This window comes from Labrus mixtus, chromosome 2, assembly GCF_963584025.1.
Source record: "Labrus mixtus chromosome 2, fLabMix1.1, whole genome shotgun sequence".
NCBI lineage: Eukaryota > Metazoa > Chordata > Actinopteri > Labriformes > Labridae > Labrus > Labrus mixtus.
In genome coordinates, this window is record NC_083613.1 from 15,111,566 (window position 1) to 15,131,852 (window position 20,287).

General features: G+C 40.0%; 1 protein-coding gene across 1 annotated transcript; it reads right to left on the reverse strand.

Moving 5' to 3' along the window:
• Window positions 1-111: 111 nt before the first annotated feature.
• Window positions 112-7,377, reverse strand: naf1 (nuclear assembly factor 1 homolog (S. cerevisiae)). Its single transcript, XM_061052924.1, has 9 exons — window positions 7,303-7,377; window positions 5,911-6,179; window positions 4,685-4,829; window positions 4,225-4,318; window positions 3,660-3,742; window positions 3,414-3,574; window positions 2,202-2,253; window positions 1,925-2,009; window positions 112-1,803 (listed from the first exon to the last, which is right to left on the reverse strand). Exons 2-9 carry the CDS (start codon window positions 6,177-6,179, stop codon window positions 1,427-1,429), a joined length of 1,266 nt encoding a protein of 421 aa, XP_060908907.1. The 5' UTR covers window positions 7,303-7,377; the 3' UTR covers window positions 112-1,426.
• Window positions 7,378-20,287: the final 12,910 nt, after the last annotated feature.

Below are 20,287 nucleotides of genomic sequence, written 5' to 3' on the forward strand. Positions count from 1 at the left end.
AGAAACGTCCGGTTGAGAAAAAGTTGTGGAAGAGAGTGAGCTCAGCTTTACACAACTGAGACAGAAGACGTTGCACAAGTTCAAAAAAGGCTCAAAGCACAGACAGACATATTAAGCAAAGAATATTTATTTACCATTGAAGCCTTCAAGCATCATATGGAGAGACTGTGGTTTATATATACACATTACAACTACATTATAAGAGGAGTGACAGCAGAGTCCGGGTGTCAGAGATTATATCCAGCCAGTAAAAAAAGGTGAGCGAGTCTGTGTTTGTGTGGGAGCCATTTCCAACAGAAGACTTTATAGTTTATATATTCCTACAAATCCCATCACACATGACGACCCTGAAGTTCTCCACAAAAACAAAAAAGAAAAACATGTCGATCAGATGAAAGACAGAATCTCCAAGTACTGGGATACATTCAAAGAACTCAATCTGAGAGTGCAACCTGAAATACAACTTTACACAGATCAGCAGAACTGTTTTGCTTAAAATAAAATGAGCGATATGTAAAGATATCTACAGAATGAAATGATAAAGTGACCTTACTATATGATCAGACATTAAGGAAACATGCTATGTTGAAGTGCTGGCTTCTCTGACAACAATGCAGCAGCCAGTATGTCCTCCTTCTAACTTTAGATTCTGGTCCTGAATGCTCTGGATTTGTTTGGACCAGAGGAAGTAGGCCGTTTTTTAAGGAAAATCCCAACACGGGCATTTTTGATGTCCCTGGGTTTTCCAGGCAAACGGCAAACCAACAGGTGTTGCAGCGATGGAAGCGGGTAAGAGAATCAGTTCAGAGAGAACTGATTCTACCCGACCTAAAACACCTCTGCATGTTTCGTTTGAAATTCCATTATTTAGCTTTCATTTTTTAAATATTCTTTTGTGTGGTATTTTTATACTGTCTTAAGCTAAGGGTTCTTTAGTTCCTGTCTTTATTTTGAAAGAAAATACGGAACTTGTGGTAAATTGATGGTTATAAAATTAACTTAACAATTTCAATTAAAAAAATGAATGCATTGACATCGGGCCTTTATTACATCGCCATTAACAGCCCTAGTCAAATGATTGTATTTGTCTATAAAGTTTGGTGGATTTGGAGAGAGAAGAGATGCACCGCTCGCGATTTCTTCCGCCCGTAACGATTGTTTTCCTGATCCGATCTGCTGATTCTGAGTTTGTCAAAATAATAAAAGATAAAAAAACTTAAAAGAAATATATTAAAGATGACATTTTCATAAGGGACTGCATCCACATGTTTGCAGTTGTGTTAAAAAAAAAGAAAAACCTGATATATTTCAAATTAAAACCAAAGCAGAAAATCAAGTTGGTCCCAGCATGTTGATCTGCCCGTCAGCAAATATACGATTGTTATTTATTTTATTGTGTTAGCATGTACAGAAGGTGTGTTAGGTCTCACTGAGGAGGGGGAGGAGGAGGAGGGGGAGGGGGGAGGCTAGAGAAGGGGACGGAGTTTGGAGGCCACATAGGAGAGGAGAACGAGGGGTTGTAGAAAGAGGGAGGAGGAGGAGGGTAGAGAGGGAAGTTGGGTGGAGGGAAGTGGTGATGAGGGGGAGGGGGGTAAGGGCAGGGAGGAGGGGGGTACATGGGAGGGGCATTTGTGTGTCTGAAATGTTGGTGTGTGTGTCTGGGTGGAGCGTGTGTGTTTTGGAAAGGTGGTTGTTTATGTCTCGGGTTCTGGTGCCTGAACGAAGCCCCTGCATGTCTCGGTAGGAAACCCCTGGTGTCACGCTGCTGTGGCAAGGTGTTCTGGGTAGTGTGGTCGGGATTATCTGAAAGGTGAAATCAGAGAAAGGAAAGGGAGAAAAGTAGAAAACGTGTGTGTCAGATATTTTCTAATAAAAGCATAGATATTGTGTGTGTGTGTGTGTGTGTGTGTGTGTGTGTGGTTACCTGTACTGTTGTCCTTTTTCTTTCTGGAGTTTTTCGCCTTCCTTTTAGCTTCCTGCTCCTTCTCGTCGTCACTAAAATCTAAAGCCTGGACAGACATTAAAATATTACTCTCTAAATGAATTTAACAAAGTCATCTCTCTGAGCTTAATGGAAACTTCATTATTAGTAAACAAATTAAATAAGTCCTACGTAAAAACAACTTTATTTACATGTGTGGCATTATTGATAGCATTATTTGGCTTTAAAATAAAGTTCAAACATCTGTCGGCGTGCTTACCTCAGCAGGTGGCTCTTGGTCGTTCTTCCACGATGCATCCGATCCCTTTAAACTGAAAGTAAAATATTATTTTTTTACTACAAACTTATCAGTCTGTTTTTAAAGAAGAACAAACTGTACATCAAAGCATCCCAATCAACCAAAACACCTACCAATAAAAATTGTGTAGCATAGGCAGTGTGTTCAGAGAAGTCCAAAACATGCAGCTTGTGATCAGTTTGTGTGCATGTCTTTCAGTACCTTCTGTTTTCACCATGTGGAGTTTGTAATCCTGCTAGCTCCCTGTACGCTTGTTGAGCTCTCAGCCTACGGTTACTTTAATTGTGAAGTTTAGACGCACAGCATGCAAACATTTTGTCTTAGACTCAAATTGCTCAAAACCATCACCATGACAACCATATTTTACAGAGGACTTTACAGCTATAGGAGCTAGGTGTGAGATTTCATGTGTAACTGCTGCCTACGCTGGAACTATCACAGCTGGCGCAACACCTTCAATGTAAGTGGAGCTTAAAGGGGAAATATTATGAAAAATCCACTTAAACACTGTTTTTAAACATATATTTGGGTAACCTGTTTTTTGGGGTAAAGTGTCTAATGACCCACAGTCAGTAGACACTTTATTGTAAATAAATCCATCCAGTCCTTTGTTTGTGGTCTGCATAAGTCTTACAACACAGAAAAATCCTCCGTTTCAAATTTGCTCTCCTTGTGACGTCACAGTCTGATTCTGGTAAAAAAAAAAAAAAAAAACCCTCCCCTCACCTGATATCTCCACCCATGGACTCCACCCCCAGCCTAAAACAAAACTTTTGCGCATGTCCGCCATTTTTATTCTCGCTAGCAAAGGAGTGATGTCTACTGGGAAAACTCAGGTGGGGGGGGCTCATTGCATTTAAAGAGACACACACACTAAAACGGAGCGTTCTGAGAGAGCTGGTTTATACAGGGTCACAAACCTCCTCTGGAGCTTGATTCATGTTATATTTTGACCAAAGCACAGCACAGATGTTTCATTTAGACCACAGGGGACTGTTTGAAAAGGTGGAGAAGAGGGATAATATGTCCTCTTTAAACTTTGTCTTAGGTAAAAGCTTACGTTCAAATTAGACTACGTTTACGCAAAGATGGTGCAATTTAATATAGAGGACAATTAACTCTTTGTCAATACTCTCAGTGAAAAGAGAAGACATGTGAAACATGAGTACTTACAGTTTGAGCTGCTGGGTGAGGATGTATGCGGTGTACTCTTTGTTGTGCGGTGTGTAGTAAAGAGTGAGTCCCTCCGTCAGCCCTTTCCTGCTGATCTGATCCGCAGTGTTAAAACGCAAAATGTAGAGCGGACTGGACACCGGACCGAACACCTCAAACACCTGAAACAACACACACAGAAACACACACGTCAGAGGGGATGGAGGCACAGCTCCTTATAGACTCAGCCTCTGCTGGTGTACTCACCTTTCCCACAGCCACCCTATCAGAAGTAAAGATGATGCTGTCATCATTCAGAGGGGGCGTGTCCTTCAGAGACTGGATGACGACTGCAGACAGAGAAAGAGCACGTTCAAAACAAAGCTCACAAGTACTCATTAAAACACCATAATCTTAACCTTGATACATTCTGGTAAACACATTAAACAATATTCATACCTGTTTGGATACATCAGCAACTATAACTGAAGTCCTAGGCACCAAATATTTATTTATTTAATTTCACGTCAATCCCTGCAGAAGTATCCTGCAATATTTGATGGATTAATTCTTCTCCCATGCAGCTGTCTTATGAAGTCCATGTAGTTTTTATTAAACTTCGGTACTTTTGGATAACATCGATCATTAAAATAGCAGATTTTATCGTTTTAAAACAGGTTGTATGGAAAGGTATCAAAGTATCGAACATAACTCATTATGAAGTGAGATTAACAAATATTAAAAAGCGCTAATTAGCAATAAGGGATGTCAGTTGTGGTGTCATATCAAAGTTACATTTCTGGTATTGTGTAAACTTGGTGTGAATATTAACTGAGTTGCTGGAGAATACTGGAGATGGTTCCTACAGGCTGCAGTTCAGCATCTTCTGGTAACGACACAGAAACCTCCTCCACTGTGGGCAGCTCCTAAACACAAACATGAGGACAGAAAGTGTTTTTATCTGATGCGGTAAAGGATTATGTGTTTGTACCGTTTAGAGCAGAAGGGAAAAAAGTGTGTGATACATTAGACTTAAAAACCCCACTTCACACAAAATGTTTATGGTTTATGTTAATATCTAAAGCTGGGAGCAATGGAGGCAAAGAATCATTCAGCTCCATGTTCCCAAACATCTCCAATAGTTACAACAAGAAATGCACAGACGTCTTTATCGAGGAAACAGCAGGACATTATGTTTCCACCGTGTAATCAAACAACGAGCTAAGACTCATTTTGTCTTTCTGTCATCTCCAACGTGAAGGAATCTTCACACCATACAACCACAGACTGACCTCGAGCAGGACTTCATCTCTTGTCTTGATGGGCACTGGTTGGCTGAAACCCTCGTCATCGTCATCCTCCAACACGCGGGCAATAGCAGAGGAGGATGAGGAGGAAGAGGAGGATGAAGAAGAGGAGGAGGACGACGAGCTGTCGCTGAGGAGAGGAGAGGAAGAGCACCAGAGTTTGATATTAGGCTGTTAAAATGTTTGATACTTTTTCGATATAACATGTTTTAAAGGAGGTGTTTGCACATCACACTATGTCAGGATGAAGGTGAGTAGGACATAAAACTATCACATTGAAAAGAAAAAAAAAAAACGTACACTCTTCTTGCTGGGCATCACCAATTAGATACAATCTGTTCTTTAAAGGTAACATATTCTCCTCCTCTTCAAGCAGTTTAAATAAGTCTCACAGCTCCTCAAAACGTGTGTGAAGTTTCTTGTTCTAAATCCACTCTGATCCTGTATGTCTATAAACTCTATTTCAGCCCTGCTCAGAACAGGCTGTTTCTGTGTCTGTACCTTTAAATGTAAATGAGCTGTGTCTGACCACGCCCCCTCTCTTGAAGGGCTTTGAGTTTTCTCGCTCCATGACCTATTGTTTACGATGAGAAGGCAGACTAAACACCTAGCTGTGGGAGTGTCACCCACCTGGGGGAGGGGTTACTGTCCTTTGTGATTCCATGAAATGACATGTCTCCAAACAGGGGGTTTGTAGACAGACTAGGGACACATAAGTGTTAGAGAAACATGGTAGGTGTATTTTGCATATGTGACCTTTAAATGATCAGTAGTGCAGAAGCTTAATAAACAAACCTACACGTTTTAAGGAATATTGTAACCTGCAGTCCGTTCAAATTCACAAGTTCGAAGACACCAAATTGTGGAGTTTCATAGACCCAAAAGTTACGTTTATGTCTCTTATGAAAAGACAGAGAGCCAAGGAGACGACACTGTCGAAAATGCTGGACCACATTGGTAATGTTTCAGCCTACATATTTGTGCATTGAATCCAGTGTGCAGGAGTTTGCCTGATCTTACCACATATTCGGTGTCTAGTACGTACGCATTTAGTTGTACCGAAGCAGTTATCCATATATCATTTGTCTTTTAATAGAATTATATCAAAGTTTAAAATTCTGGTTTTGTGACAACCCTAGTAAGTTATCTGTGTACATTCTTGTACGGCTATTGAAGCTAAATGTTTGTCTTTTGTGTATGTGCAAAGATACCTGTCTGAATCATCTGAATCTTCATCATCACAGTCCTCTGTCTTAAACTCAATGTTTAAAGAAAGTGCTGCTGCTGTTGAGTCAGTCTGTACATCTTCTGTTTTCTCTGTTTGTGTCTGTGTATTTGAGAACGCGGAAACTTCTTCAGGGGTCGCATCGACGCTGAGATTTTCCAGAGGTGTTGTAACGGTGACCTCCATCTCCTCTTCATCCTCCTTTTTCACCTCCGGTAACGTCTCTGCGTTCTCCGCTGATATTTTTTCATCCATCTGAAAGGCACACACACACTTAATCAAATTACAGGGTCCAAAAAAGTCTCAGATTTTACACTTTGTCCAAATGACTACATTCAATAGGCCCTGATCACAGACACTGCTGAAAAAATTTAGGAATAATAGTATAAAAACATATATTTTTTTAAGGAAATAACTTCTATGGCAGTGTAATCGATTGATTGCAAACTTGTATATTTGAGCGTATATGCAACAAAGTGACTGTTTAATGTAAACATTTAAAGCTTGAAGGTTCATTTTTACAATCAATCAGACTGTATAATGAAGGCTGTAAAAATGTGCAAATACTTGGGGTACTTTATGACAAGGGTTTCCTAACTTTACAGCTCAGGACCCCCAAAATAAGGGTGCCAGAGCCCAGGGACCCTCACTGTCGCTGTAGGTGGTTAAGGCATATAACGTAGCACGAACCTATAGGCCAATAAAAACACTGGTTACACAAAATAACACAACAGTCTTTTAGTGTGTTTTTATCTGTAACATATGCATTGCAAATTATTTGACATTTTTTCCAAGTTATTTTTGGAAGGCATGTCACAACCTGCAGCTTACTTTAAACCACCACAGCTTTACGATACCACATGTTTTATAAAAAAGTGAACATTTCCAATATTTAAATGATCTGCTGTATCAAAAAGTACAGAAGCCTTAAAAAAGGTTCAAGACAAAAGCTGGCGCTAACAAAATAACTAATATCGCACAAATACGTTATAATGTTTTTTTTTTTTTTTTTTTTGCAATTTAGACAATATTTTAGATCACAACTATCACAAGGATGAATAGTACAATTAAAATAAAAATCTATACATTTAAAGTACTTTGAAACAGTGTCTTATATTGCTCGACCACTATCTAAATGCATCATTGTTCTTAACTTCTGTTCAAAATCAACCTCGTTAAGAAAATAACTAAAGAAAATGTTTAGTTTCCCCCACGTTAGCATCAGTCGGCTAGCTAAGCAAGCTAACATGCGTTACAGATGTTTAGTTTTAAGTTACGTAACAAGGCTCAAAAGCTACGATCCAGAGTGACCACAGAGACTCCAACCAGAGACGTAACAGACATGTTGTGTACATACATACAGTTTAAAAAGTATTACCTGTGTGTCTGTTGAGCTAAAGTATCGGCGCTGCGAAGAAGCTTCAAGAAAGTCCGGAGTGCTGTGAGCATCCGTTATGACCCTCCAAAATAAAAGCACATTTCACAATAATGTTTTAGAAATCACTGAGCATGATGTTACGAGAAAGATGTATTTGAAGCAAAACGAAAAAAAAAATACTTTTTTAAAATAGGCTACACTTTATGATGTTCGTGTCCCCTTGACAGCATCTTGGGAGACACAATCTGGACGGGACTTAGAATATTCTTGTGATATCAGAATTAGAAATAGCCTACTTTATTAAACCCAGGGGGAAATTTGGTCATTACAGTTGCTCTTATACACAATATTGCAGTAGAAAATATAGAAGTACATATATAGTGTGGAATAAAATAGAAATAGAAATAAGCAATATGTACCAAATAGTATCCAATGTTATGGGGGTTAAATGGTAAATGGACTTGAGCTTATATAGCTTTCTTCTAGTCTCCTGACTACTCAAAGCGCTTTTACACCGCATGTACTACCCATGCACACATGGTGATGGTAGAGGCTGCTATGTAGTGAGACCATCAGAAGTAACTAATCCCATTCATTCGCAAGAGTCTTGCCCAAGGACACATCCTACATGTTACTGCAGGAGCTGGGGATTGAACCTTCGACCATCCAGTTGAGAGACGACAACTCTAGCCACAGCCTAGAGGCAACTTAGGGAACACCTTCCAATGTAATGCACTATAGTTCACCACGACCACCTACTACGTCTTCACTAACACAAATAAAGCAAAATGATCTCCTTTCTGACCACGTCAATAAACACTGAAAAGGTAGAAACTTCGTAAAATTAGAATTTGTACTAGAATTGGATTGCAAAGGTTGTCATAATTTTATGGCTGATTGACTGTGTATTCTGTGCTAAACCAGCATTACATTTTATTTTGAAAGCCGATCTTGTTCAATTCCGGTTGTATTCAGTCCTCTGTATGCGCTTGACGTAATGAGGGCCACACGCACACAACACGTGGGGTTGTTTTTCCGGGCGTGCGCATGGCTGATGCGCATTGCAACTCAATGAGCGGGATCAAGTTTTACTTCCAGACTACATGTAGAGCACATTTAGTAGAGAAGGAAGTGTTGAAGTACTCGGAACTGTTTCATTGAGTGTCAGAAGATGATGTGGTTAGAATCAGATTCAAATCTGTCCTTTAGGCCTATGCTTAACGGAAGCATATTTTAGGCCCACTATATATTTTTCCTATTTGATAATTTTTACTTTCCCTTAAAGATTCTCAAAAGTGACTCAATGTTTGGTAGGAATTTCCTTTTTTTTGCCATAAATTTGAAAAATATGTAATCAAAACAAATAAGTATGTATAGCCTATATATGCAACAGCCTTTCTTGACCAACCAGGAGGGCGGTTCTATAAGTGTGTGACGTCACGTGAAAGCTATGAACACTGTGGCAATTTTGCACATGGATTAGACTTTTATTTTTAGAAATGCATAGGCAAAGAAGGTACACTATGGGTCTGTCTGCACACTGTAATTTGAATGAAGACATACATGACACTTTATCGAATATGGCCAGTAGGTGGCGGCAAAGTCCACTTTAATAAACCCATGTCTGTGATAACAAGGAGGTCAATGAGGAGTGAAAATGGTTTTAAATGTCATTATATTCAACCACACTAAAAGGTACTGGGTTGTTTCTGTAAACACAGTGCTGTGTTTAATTACACCCAGTCGGTGGTTTATTAATTTTCCTGCTTCATTGTTGTACTAGATCTAATGTCTAAGAAGGGGTTGAAGTTGGCTATTGTTGGCCAATAATATGCAATATGTGAAATCAGAGAGTTTACATCTGCTTTGGTCGGACTCTTCAAAGCCTGAAAAGCCCAGATTGGGTGTACATTTAATTCAGTTAAGATAAGATGTGAATAAATGTATACACTATTTATTTTCTTTTTGAATATTTAGTGGGAATTGTGTTCAGTACAGATTGTATAAAGCATTAATCATTCCTCAAGTCAAAAGTGTATTTGTGGAAATCCACCCGGCACTCTGATAGATTTCAGGATATCGATGTTTAGTCCTCTATACTTGTGCCAAATCCAGGATCCAAAAATGTGTTACAACCTCCAGCACTGCATGTTTTTAACTTTAAAGAAGCCAAACTCTGACTGACTGCTGTTAAATGTCTCAGTTTTCATAATGTCCTTTATGACCTTAGGTCTGCTCAAGCTTCTGTTGTAACACATTCAAAATCCACAAAGATGTGACATTTATAATCATACTCACTTCTGTTGCTTAAAGGGTAACTCTGTTTTTTGTTTATTTTAACATGGGCCTCATTCATTCATATTCTTTACCTTTTGTTTGTGATCAAACATTTTTTTTTTTTTCAATATGGGTAGGCAGGAAGCGATTACATGAGTTCCATTGAGCAGAACAAGGCACACATTGTGAAACTATACTTGTAGCACAGATGTTTTGTAGTAGGTCTTACCAACAAGTAATATTTAATGATTTGGCACAATGTAATCGTGCTCCATTTGGGCAAAGTCTCGGTAAGTGGAGAGCCATTCCCTCAACGGCAGTGCATGCGGCTGCTTCCAATGACAAGCAACCATTTTTTTAGCAGATGTTAGACCAGCTAACAAAAGGCGTAAAGGTATAATAATTTATGTAGAATTTGGTTTCTAATGTTAACATTAAAATATGTAGATTAATAATAATATATTTTATTGTTGAGTACTTGCATTATGTCAAATATTTCCAACAGTTATCAAAGCAAGAGAAATCTGTCATTTTATAGTTGTAACGGTCCGTGTCTTGTCGGCAGCCGCCATGATGAGCCGCCATGACAGACACGAAATGTTGATCGTTGCCAAGGAAACACCAGATGTTACGTCAGAGTAGCAGAGAACTCCCATGATACCCCGCAAGCCTCGATGTCATCTTGTCTTATTGTTTTGATTGAGAGCCCCCTGGCGGCGGATTTTACATACTGTGCGTTTAAAGGAGCAGTATGTAACGCTGACACCTAGCATTTAAAATGGGTACTGCAGGCACAATTCAAAACAATGGAGGGAGCTGTCTCCCCCCCTCCTCCCTACAGTTTACGTGCACATAGGTTGCCATGTTGCGGTGACTGAAGCTTCAGTGTTTGGCCTGCTCTACATCGGTCTTGAAACCTTTCCTTCAACCTCTCTTCATCTTATTAGAAACATGCAGAGGCTTTGAAGATCGGGTAGAATCAGTTTTATCAATCAGGCCCCCTGCTCGCTTCCATCGCTGCAACACCTTTTAGAAACTGAACAAAAATGTGAGAAATGCTCTATTGTTGTTGATTTGTGTGACTCGCCTTTGCAGAAACACTTCATTTTTTGTTGAGGTGGAGGGGAAGTGGAACACCCGAATGTCTCAGACTGAGGACCTGCCTCTGTATCCTATGATATTTCCTTTGATAACATTGTGTGAGCCCAGCGTCTAACACTGATTCCCATTGTTCCAGGAGACCAAATGGAAAACAGACATCATAGCTGAGAATGTGCACACTCATAGAAAACCTTGAAAACCTTTGTTGTGTGTCAAAGAAAACAATTCACCTCATTTATCCTGGTGAGTCAGAGGAATATTTTTCACATTTTAGCTCTGTTGAGTCTGATGGTGCAGCGTATCACAGCTGTTCAGTTCATCCCACCTGTTTTCCTCTGGGTTTACAGGCTTCACGTCAAGGCAAAAAAAAACATTCAAAAATAAAGTGAATGAATGTCGCTCATCAAGGTCAGAGTGATATTGTGTTACAGAAGTGGGAATGTAAAGGTCAACATTTATAATAATAACTATTTTCCAAGGAAAAACTTAGACATTTTAACAGAGGAAACATTATGAATAAAAAACTGAATTACTGTTCCTAAGAATCATTTTTCGATTCTGTATTTTTCTTTAGACTTCATTTTACATAATTTCAAATCTACATTTTAACAAAATTATCTGTATTTTTTTACATTTTCAAAACAAGCTTATTTAGATTTGTTGCATCAGAGAGAACTATCCATCCATCCATTATCAATACCGCTTTTTCCTGTTTTCGGTCACCACGGGCTGGAGCAGATCCCAGCTGTCATTGAGTGAGAGGCAGGGTTACAACCGGGACTGTTCGCCAATCGATCACATTGCTGCACATATAGAGACAGACAACCAGCCACTCTCACATTTACACCTACGGGGGAAATTTACAGTCACCAACTAACCAAACGAGCATGTCTTTGGACTGTGGGAGGAAACCGGAGTACCTGGAGAGAACCCACACATGCACGGGGAGAACATGCAAACTCCCCACAGAAAGGCTCCTGTCCCGACGGGGATTCGTACCGTGAAACTCCTCGCTGTGAGGCATCAGTTCTAACCAATGCACCACCATGCAACCTCAAGAAAAATATGGTTTATTTTTTATTTTGCATAATTTTAATGCCGCCTTCCCAACATCAATAACAGTAGAAGAAAAAAACAATTGATTTAAAAACACAGCAATTCTAACAAGTGATCAGAGGTTTCCAGGTAATACTTATCGAGCAATAAAAATCCATTGACAAGTGCTTCACAAACTCCTTTGAGACTGGCTCATTGAGGTGAAGAAGTATTGTTCCTTTATTTGTGTAAATGTGCCTTCATCCTGAGAATCTCTGTGTTGTGACAGTAAACAGGGGATTGAACTTGCGTCTCTGAGGGGCCACAGGATGCTGTTCATAAAAGCAGCAGGTGTTTTTCTGGCATTGTCCCTCTCATACACACACACACACACACACACACACACACACACACACACACACACACACACACACACAGACTCACACAGAGCAGGTGTTGTTTGTCAGAGTAATTTTGTTTTTACGATTTCAATGTCGCTCATTGTGTCGCATTTGACAAAACACTGTCAACAGTATCCCATACATGTACAAACATACACTCACACAAACAGATTCAAATTACTCCACTGTGACTCCTCCACATGTCAGAGAAAATTCCTCAAATTCTTGGACATTGTTTTCCTGTTGTCGGTTTGTGTCACTTCCACATTTCTTCACTCGGGTTTGACCACCGTTTTAGCTGTTTTTGAAAGAGACTGAAGTTAATACTGATGACTCTTTATGACCTACAAATACATCCAAGACCATCAGCAACAAGAAATATAATTCTTTAAAGGCATTTTTAGTGCCAGAAAACGCTGCTTTGGGCGAGGTGTCAGATGAGGCGATAAACGCCACGCTGCTTGATTGAAAAACTGAAAAATGTTCACACTAAAGATTCATGGTTAATTGCTTTAAAATAGGATGAATTATTAAGAAAACTCCACATAAACATGTCCAGGACAAGATCAGCAAAGAGAGAAACTATTTTGTCCACAGGGGTTGCCAAAATCAACACAACTCAATAAGTTCCTCCCAGGAGCTTTAAAAGACCAGATCAGCATTAGTTCAATTTCACAGTTTTATTAAAGTATCTTCCACACAATGTTGCTTATGTCCCAGTGTGACATTTATTTTTATAGGAAGGAGATCTGAGATCATCACAGACGATAATCAGAAGATGTTTGTTTCATTCCTGTGATCAGCAACATCTTGGTCTCATAACTATTTTCTTATTCTTTTTGCTTTATAAGTCAATTTAAGATCTCATTATATAAAAACAACGATACATTTAAGGGCGTTTGCATAACTCAACTGTTTGGTTCAGTTCAAACAAACTTGAGTCCGTTTACAGAGTTAGTGCAGTCTCTTTGTGCTGATGTGAAAGCTCTCAATCAAACCCTGGTGAGGACCAAACAAACGTACCGAGACCACTTGAAAAGGTGGGTCTCAGTCCGCTTTTTCCCGACTGTGGTGCGATTCGTCTGAAGTAAGAACATGAACCGACCTTGATCCGACCGTACTGCAGGAATGAACCACCGTGGGTCCTCTCCATCATCGTTGCTGAACGTGTTAAAGACCACAGGCAGATCTGATGGATCTTCGGAAACTATTCGATGGATAAGGAGGTCATGGTTCAGGAGGATTAACATGCTCCTTCTCCTGAACTATCATGATAAGCACCTTTGGCGATTCCAGAACATCGACATATTATTTTTGAGCTGCAGTTGCCCCTCGTTTTCAACCAGCCAGCAGGAGTCAACTAGTCTTTCTTTACTTCAGGGACTTCTGCTGCAAGAAATTCTGACCAATTCTAGAGCATTTTCCTCAAGCATCACAAATTATGGTCGATTTTGGAATTGGATTTGGAAAATCTTTATGGTACCCAAGGGGCAGTTTGGTTTGCAACATAGGTCCATACAGGCAATACATCCTAAAAACAGCACAAAGACATCAATACATACACATAGAAACTTAACTCCCATGGATATAATCATGATGGATGTGAGTGAGATAAGGGACACAAAGACCAACAGAACATAGTAAAAGTGGACAGACAACAATACAGCTTATTTAAAGCTTATTAAGTGAACCTCCTCCCTGTCTGCAGAAGTTCAACTCTGCATGCAGGGGGTGCTGAGGGTCCTCCAAGATGGTCTTTGCCTTCTGAGTGGCTCTTACTTAAAAAAATACAGCCAAGATCATGCAAGACAATGCTGACAACCTTTTGGCAAAGTTTGACAATATCCCCCAGCCTGTTTTTGTTAACGATGCTGAAGTTAGCAAACGAGCAGATCATCAAAAAAGTTCAAATGGACTCAATAAAAGAGGAAGAAAACATTTTCAGAAGAGATTTGTCAACATTAAAACTCCTCAGTTTTCTCAAGAAGAACAGTTTCTGATTGGCAGATGGCTTCAGTGTTAGCATCAAAGGTCACATTGTAAATGTCCTTGAGTAAACACAGACCAAACTTGAGGTTATTAACAAGGTAAATTTGTCCATGTTTTGGACCAGAACAAACAAACTATAGGTTTGAAAACGACTCAAGTGAAACGTGAAACATTGAAACATGTTGGCGACTGTTGGTGGCCTCCAGAAGGAGCTGAGACACTGAGAACTGAGTTTGACCCACAAAGACTAAAGACCTGGTGGTTTATCCTCAGTGTGTGTGTGTGTGTGTGTGTGTGTGTGTGTGTGTGTGTGTGTGTGTGTGTGTGGGTGTGTGTGTGTGTGTGTGTGGGTGGGTGCTTTGGTGTCCCGTGCTCCTCATTAGACAAACAGGGATTACTGTTTGGCTTTGCATTGTTTTGATTGGCCTGTGCCTCAGAGGTCAACGGTCAATCCCAGGATTGCAGGACAGGCCCAGTGTTTGTAGATCACATATCACCGTGACAACAAGTACGAGTGTAGCCTGCAGTATCCAGAAACAACAAACCATACATATCTACAGAGGAATTTACGTGACATTTCATGACCACTGACTGACTCTCTAGATTCTCCACATTTCAGATTCAGATTCAGACAACTTTATTTATCCCAGATAGGAAATTCAGTTTTACAGTTCACCAAGTTACATCTAAACAAAACAAACACATCCACAGCAGCATTCACAGAGACACTGACAACAGATCTGTTGTGAGGAGGCAAGTCATAAAAGACCATTCCTCCTGTCTAAAGCATCAAACTCCATCCCCAAAAAGAGTCGTGTTACTTGGCAGAAAATGGGAGAATCTGCACCTGCCTCATCTGATGGCTGGATGGTGTTATTCAGATGTTTAAAAGCGATGGTAATAAGCTAATTTGTGTCCTGTGAGGCAAATTTACAGATTTTTCAATAAAGTCTGGTGTCTCTGATAAAGAAATGTAGGGGCTTTTTCTGTGAAAACATCTTCCTGTATCCTTCAACAAGTGTCCCAGTATGGATTCTTTCTCTAACATCATTAGACACTTTGGACAACACTCTGAGGCTTATTCATTTATATCTAAGGCTTCCTTCATTTTCAGGATCCTCCCATTCTTGGTAAAAATCTCCAAATACTGAATATGTCTTGATAAATAACAATATTGATCACTAAAATTTGTTTTAATGTGATCATAATTTATTATATTTATGCTGCCCTACTTTACAGTTTCTAAGGGAACTGCTTAATATTTGCCTTTTCCCTCTGTGGGAAGTTTAGACCACCGGAACTGAACAACAATGGGCAGGGTGGTATGAGGGTGATTTGTTAGTGTGTGTGTGTGTATGTTTGTATGTGTGTGTGTCTGTTGGGGAGGGGGTTAAGTTATATTTCAAAGGATCTAGTGGTAGTCTAAATGGTTCTTCTTCCATTTTTCTTCCCTCAATCCATGTGTTTATGTTTATGTTTGTCCATCCATTCATATTAGGGCGGCAACAAACCGGTCCCCATATCTGATATCAGTCCAATACTGACTCATATAGCTTATTGGGTATCAGTGACAATGGGCCCAATCAAAGAGATGCTATTCTGTGTTTACAACAAGTACGTGAGCGTATGTCACTGTTGTTAATGAGTTGGTAGGCAGGTGCATCATAGCCAACGTAGCATGGAGGGAGCTAACAACAAAGGCTGAAATTAGGAATTAGTTGAGTATCATATCGCAGGCTTGTTTGAGGGAAAGAAACGGGGTTGTAGTGAGTGAACGTGACTCTACAGAAAAAAGCAACTACATCAAAATATGTGATGTGAATCTCAGGTCTTAAGGAGTCATAAAAAATGAAGCGGAGAGTCAAATCATGTTGATAATTGTATTGCACGAGTGCAGCTGATGATATATTGCCGTATTGATATTTCATCCCACCCCTAATCAGGCCGTTTTAGATTCATATCAGATGCTTTTTATTTTCTCTTTGGGTTATTCTATTTTTTTATTTTTAAGGCAATAAAAGACATTGCCCACCATTAGTCACCCTTCACTTAATTTTCACCTCATACCACAAAAACAGCAGAACCTCTGAGCTGCTGCTATTTCAGTGCCAATTTCTCTGTAAGTCATTTCCTGTCCGGAGGGTTTTTTTCCCTAGCAGTGACCATATAAACACCACAATAGAAGTCTATTTAGGAGAACACATGAACACTCCAAAGATCATACGATGAAGCAGGATGTAGAGAAGTGATGATGATTCTCCTTACATGGACCCAAAGAGAGCTACAAAAAGCTTATAAAAACCCTGAAAAGTAATTGTATTTTCTCATAATAATCCTGATGTACATATTCTATAACTATATCTAAAAGGGAAAACACGCACAGACAAACACACACACACACACACACACACACACACACACACAGTGGCTGGAGGGAAAGCATGCTAGCGGAGAGATAAGCCTCTTTTGTTAGCTGGTTGACACTTAAGCACCATTAATTAGACCGGGCCACAGGAAACAGGTCAATGACCTAACCAATGAAGTGTGTGTGTGTGTGTGTGTGTGTGTGTGTGTGTGTGTGTGTGTGTGTGTGTGTGTGTGTGTGTGTGTGTGTGTGTGTGTGTGTGTTTTTGTGTGTGTTAAGATCTGGGTATGTGCGTTTGTGTTACAAAGAGCATTACAAAGGGTTCCTCACTTTCTCACATTTCCAAACAGATTTCAAAGAGAAGCAATTTGTAGCTGTGTTTTTGATTTTAGCTTTGAACTTCAATCTGCTCCGTTTTTCCAGAGTTTAAACCTGGAGCCTTTTTTTAAATGTATTAAATGGCCTTAATGACTTAAAAGTTAGAACTTTTACCAGGTGATTGCCCAGCCAGCAGCAGTGAAACATGCTTTAAAGGCTGCAACATATCGCTCTTTTCAGGCTCCTTTTTCCACAATGCATATGCTGCTCTATACGATTATTCTTGGGTAAGGGTGTTGGGTATGGGTATCTTAAGAACTTAAAGTTAATCATATATACTGATTCTGTGATTTTCTATATTTCACAGATTCAGTGAAGGCGTATGAATGTTGGCATTCTGTGGAAGTTTATGCCGGGTTTTTCTCTCCCTGCGTCCCCCCAGCTCTCTGTTACATAAACAAGAAATCTTTGGCTCAACACTGACCTCTTGGTTGGGCAATTAACACACACACACACACACACACACACACACACACACACACACACACACACACACACACACACACAAACACACACATCCATTTCATTTGAGACTAAAATTTCAGACCCCCCACAGACAGCAAGTCAAGGTTGTGCACGGTGAGAGCCAGTCTCTCTCTGTGTGTGTGTGTGTGTGTGTGTGTGTGTGTGTGTGTGTGTGTGTGTGTGTGCGCGCGCGTGTGTGTGTGTATATGTGTTTCCTAATTGGAATGCATTTGTTCGTGCAATCACAGACGTCTGTGGAATTTGAGCTGATATGAAAATAATTGCTGGACTTTGGCTCGCTCATACGTTTGTAACGAGCGTTGTGTTTTCACAGAGTCAGAAGTGAAACACAAGCTGCTTCAGTGTTTGTTACAACCTGTTCACAGGATGTTTTTATGTTTTTCACTCAGTCTGCCTTTTACTGACTGCTAAAGTTACCGCTGGTGTCAGCTCGTGTGTTATCAATGCTTTAAAAAGTGTGTGGACCTCCATTCAGTCCTGAGATCGGCTTGAGCTGGCTACACACTAGATGACACACTTGGCTCGTCCAAGTACTCCTTAAGTGTGTGTTGTCAATTTGATTATTGTACTGATCGAGACGGAGCCTCCGGGATCTGGAATCATAAATATCAAACATCATAAATATCAAACAGTAGATTTTTAAGATTCCAGATCGGGCTGTCTCTGATGGAATAGCCAATCAGAGCGAGCAGACCGGGAAGAGTCACCAACAAAATGTTACGTACTTTTACGGCTCACAAATATGGCAGCGAACACAACACCACTTTGTCCCGAGCCAAAGAGGATTATTGAAAAAGAAGAGCAGCTTGTGGAGTTATGGAAACAACACGAGAGGCTTCATGAAATGATTCATGAATGATGACATACTTTTGACAGCAATTTTGTTTAGTTTTTACTGTCATTATAATTAAAATATTTTTGGGGAAACATCTTTTGAATAATCCTTGAATCCATTTAATTCTCTTATTTACAGGAACTGAAACGACAAGCTTGCCCTCTTCTCACATCTTAACGTTGACTTTATAAACAACCACATGGGAGAACATTTCTCTTTGCTTTTTGTCTGAACTATGGAAGCCCTGAGCGGACATGCACCAAAAGTGAGTTTGTTTGAAATAATTAGTTTGTCTGAATGACCTCAGCTCCATGTTGTTTCCTCTAAAACCTCCTCAGTTTAATCCAAACAGAGGAGAACAGTCCATTCAGGTTCTGTGTGTGTGTGTGTGTGTGTGTGTGTGTGTGTGTGTGTGTGTGTGTGTGTGTGTGTGTGTGTGTGTGTGGGGGTGTGTGTGTGTGTGAGTGTGTGCGTGTGTGTGTGTGTGTGTGTTTGTGAGTGTGTGTGTGTGTGTGTGTGTGTGTGTGTGTGTGTGTGTGTGTGTGTCTTGTAATACTTTGGAATGCCGGCCATGCTGAAGGATTTCATATCCCTTAAATATCACAGTGGCCTCACACACGGACACACACACACACACGGACACACACGGACACACACACACACACACACTCATTCTTCAGTATAACAGAGTCTTAGCAACTTGGAAAATAGAGAGAAACCCCCTGCTTAGCGCAACTTTTCGTCTGTGAGTGTGTGTGTGTGTGTGTGTGTGTGTGTGTGTGTTCGCCCCACAGCCTAAGGCCTGTTGTATTACCCTGTCTCCACATTATTTCATCTGAACTAGCTCATGCTGCGCTCTGGCTTCACCATCGCAGCCCTGACTGTCCAACTTTGTAATAATAATCTCTGAAATGTTCATAAAACACGGGAGACATTTTGGTTGTTTCATCAAATGTGAAGGAGGCCAAACAATATCAGATGAACATAAAACAAGTCTAAATATTCAAAGTTAATGTCTGTTCATATGTTCTGACACAGAGTTATTTCTCAGTGACAAAGATGACGCTGCGAAAAGGTCTCCTCTGTACATACTGTACTCTCTTGTTAACATAAACTGTTTTGTCAGTAGCTTTAAGGAAGCTGCAGCTATTGGAAGAGAATTGGCTCTTCTGCAAACACATTACACAATTACATCACTGAAGAAATTCAAGAGCCATCTCAGACATATTTCCAAATTTGGAGTAATATCATGAGTTAGAGGCGCTCCCATGAGCTCAGTCGTTTGGTGAGGTGGTTTAAGAACTTGAACTGAGCTGTTTTAAGGCAGTTTTTTTTTTGGTTCATATTACCGCAGGTCGTAGTCTTGTCTTGTGCAAATTGTGTTGCTCAATGTTGTGACTGTTTTCAACAACCAATATGAATGGTCTAGCCAGCACCAAAGAGGAAGCTGCAAACTAGTAAACAGGGCTGCGAAGCAAAGGAACGTGTTCTCCAGTGGAAATTAAGGAGAAACTTCTCCACTCTATACCACGGTGGAGTCGTGGGCAGAAATTGCTGAAGCTCTCGAATTCCCGCTGAGTTAGGTAGTTTGATATATCATAACCAGGGACATCTCTGTGACAACCGGGTATCTAAATGATTATTTTCTGGATTCTGAGGGCGGCAGCAATGTCTGTCAATTTTTTCATTCAGGTAGTAAAAAAAAAAAGACATGAAAGAGGCATTCCTCCTCTCTTTCCATTTTACGCTCATGAATTGTACATTTCCACCATGGACATGATGCAACAATGTGTGACAGTGTCAGACATAGTCTTTTGAGTCTTTAAAAAAAAAATGCTTCAGTGTATAAAGAAGGCATGAGTGTTTCATTATAAAATCTTAGAAAGGCTGACAAACAGAATACAATCCTTGGAATAAACTATGATGAACCCTGTTTGCCATTTTTTTTGTGTGAAGTGACTTATTTGGGAACAGCCGATCATAACCTTTTCGCATAGGAAGTTCAATGCCTCAGTTTTCAATATCCCTACATTCCAGTTAACTGTCGATAGAGGGCAGTAGAAAGTATGGATGACTTTCTGCACCTTGTGTGGCTGTTCTTTTAACAGTGGCCAGTTG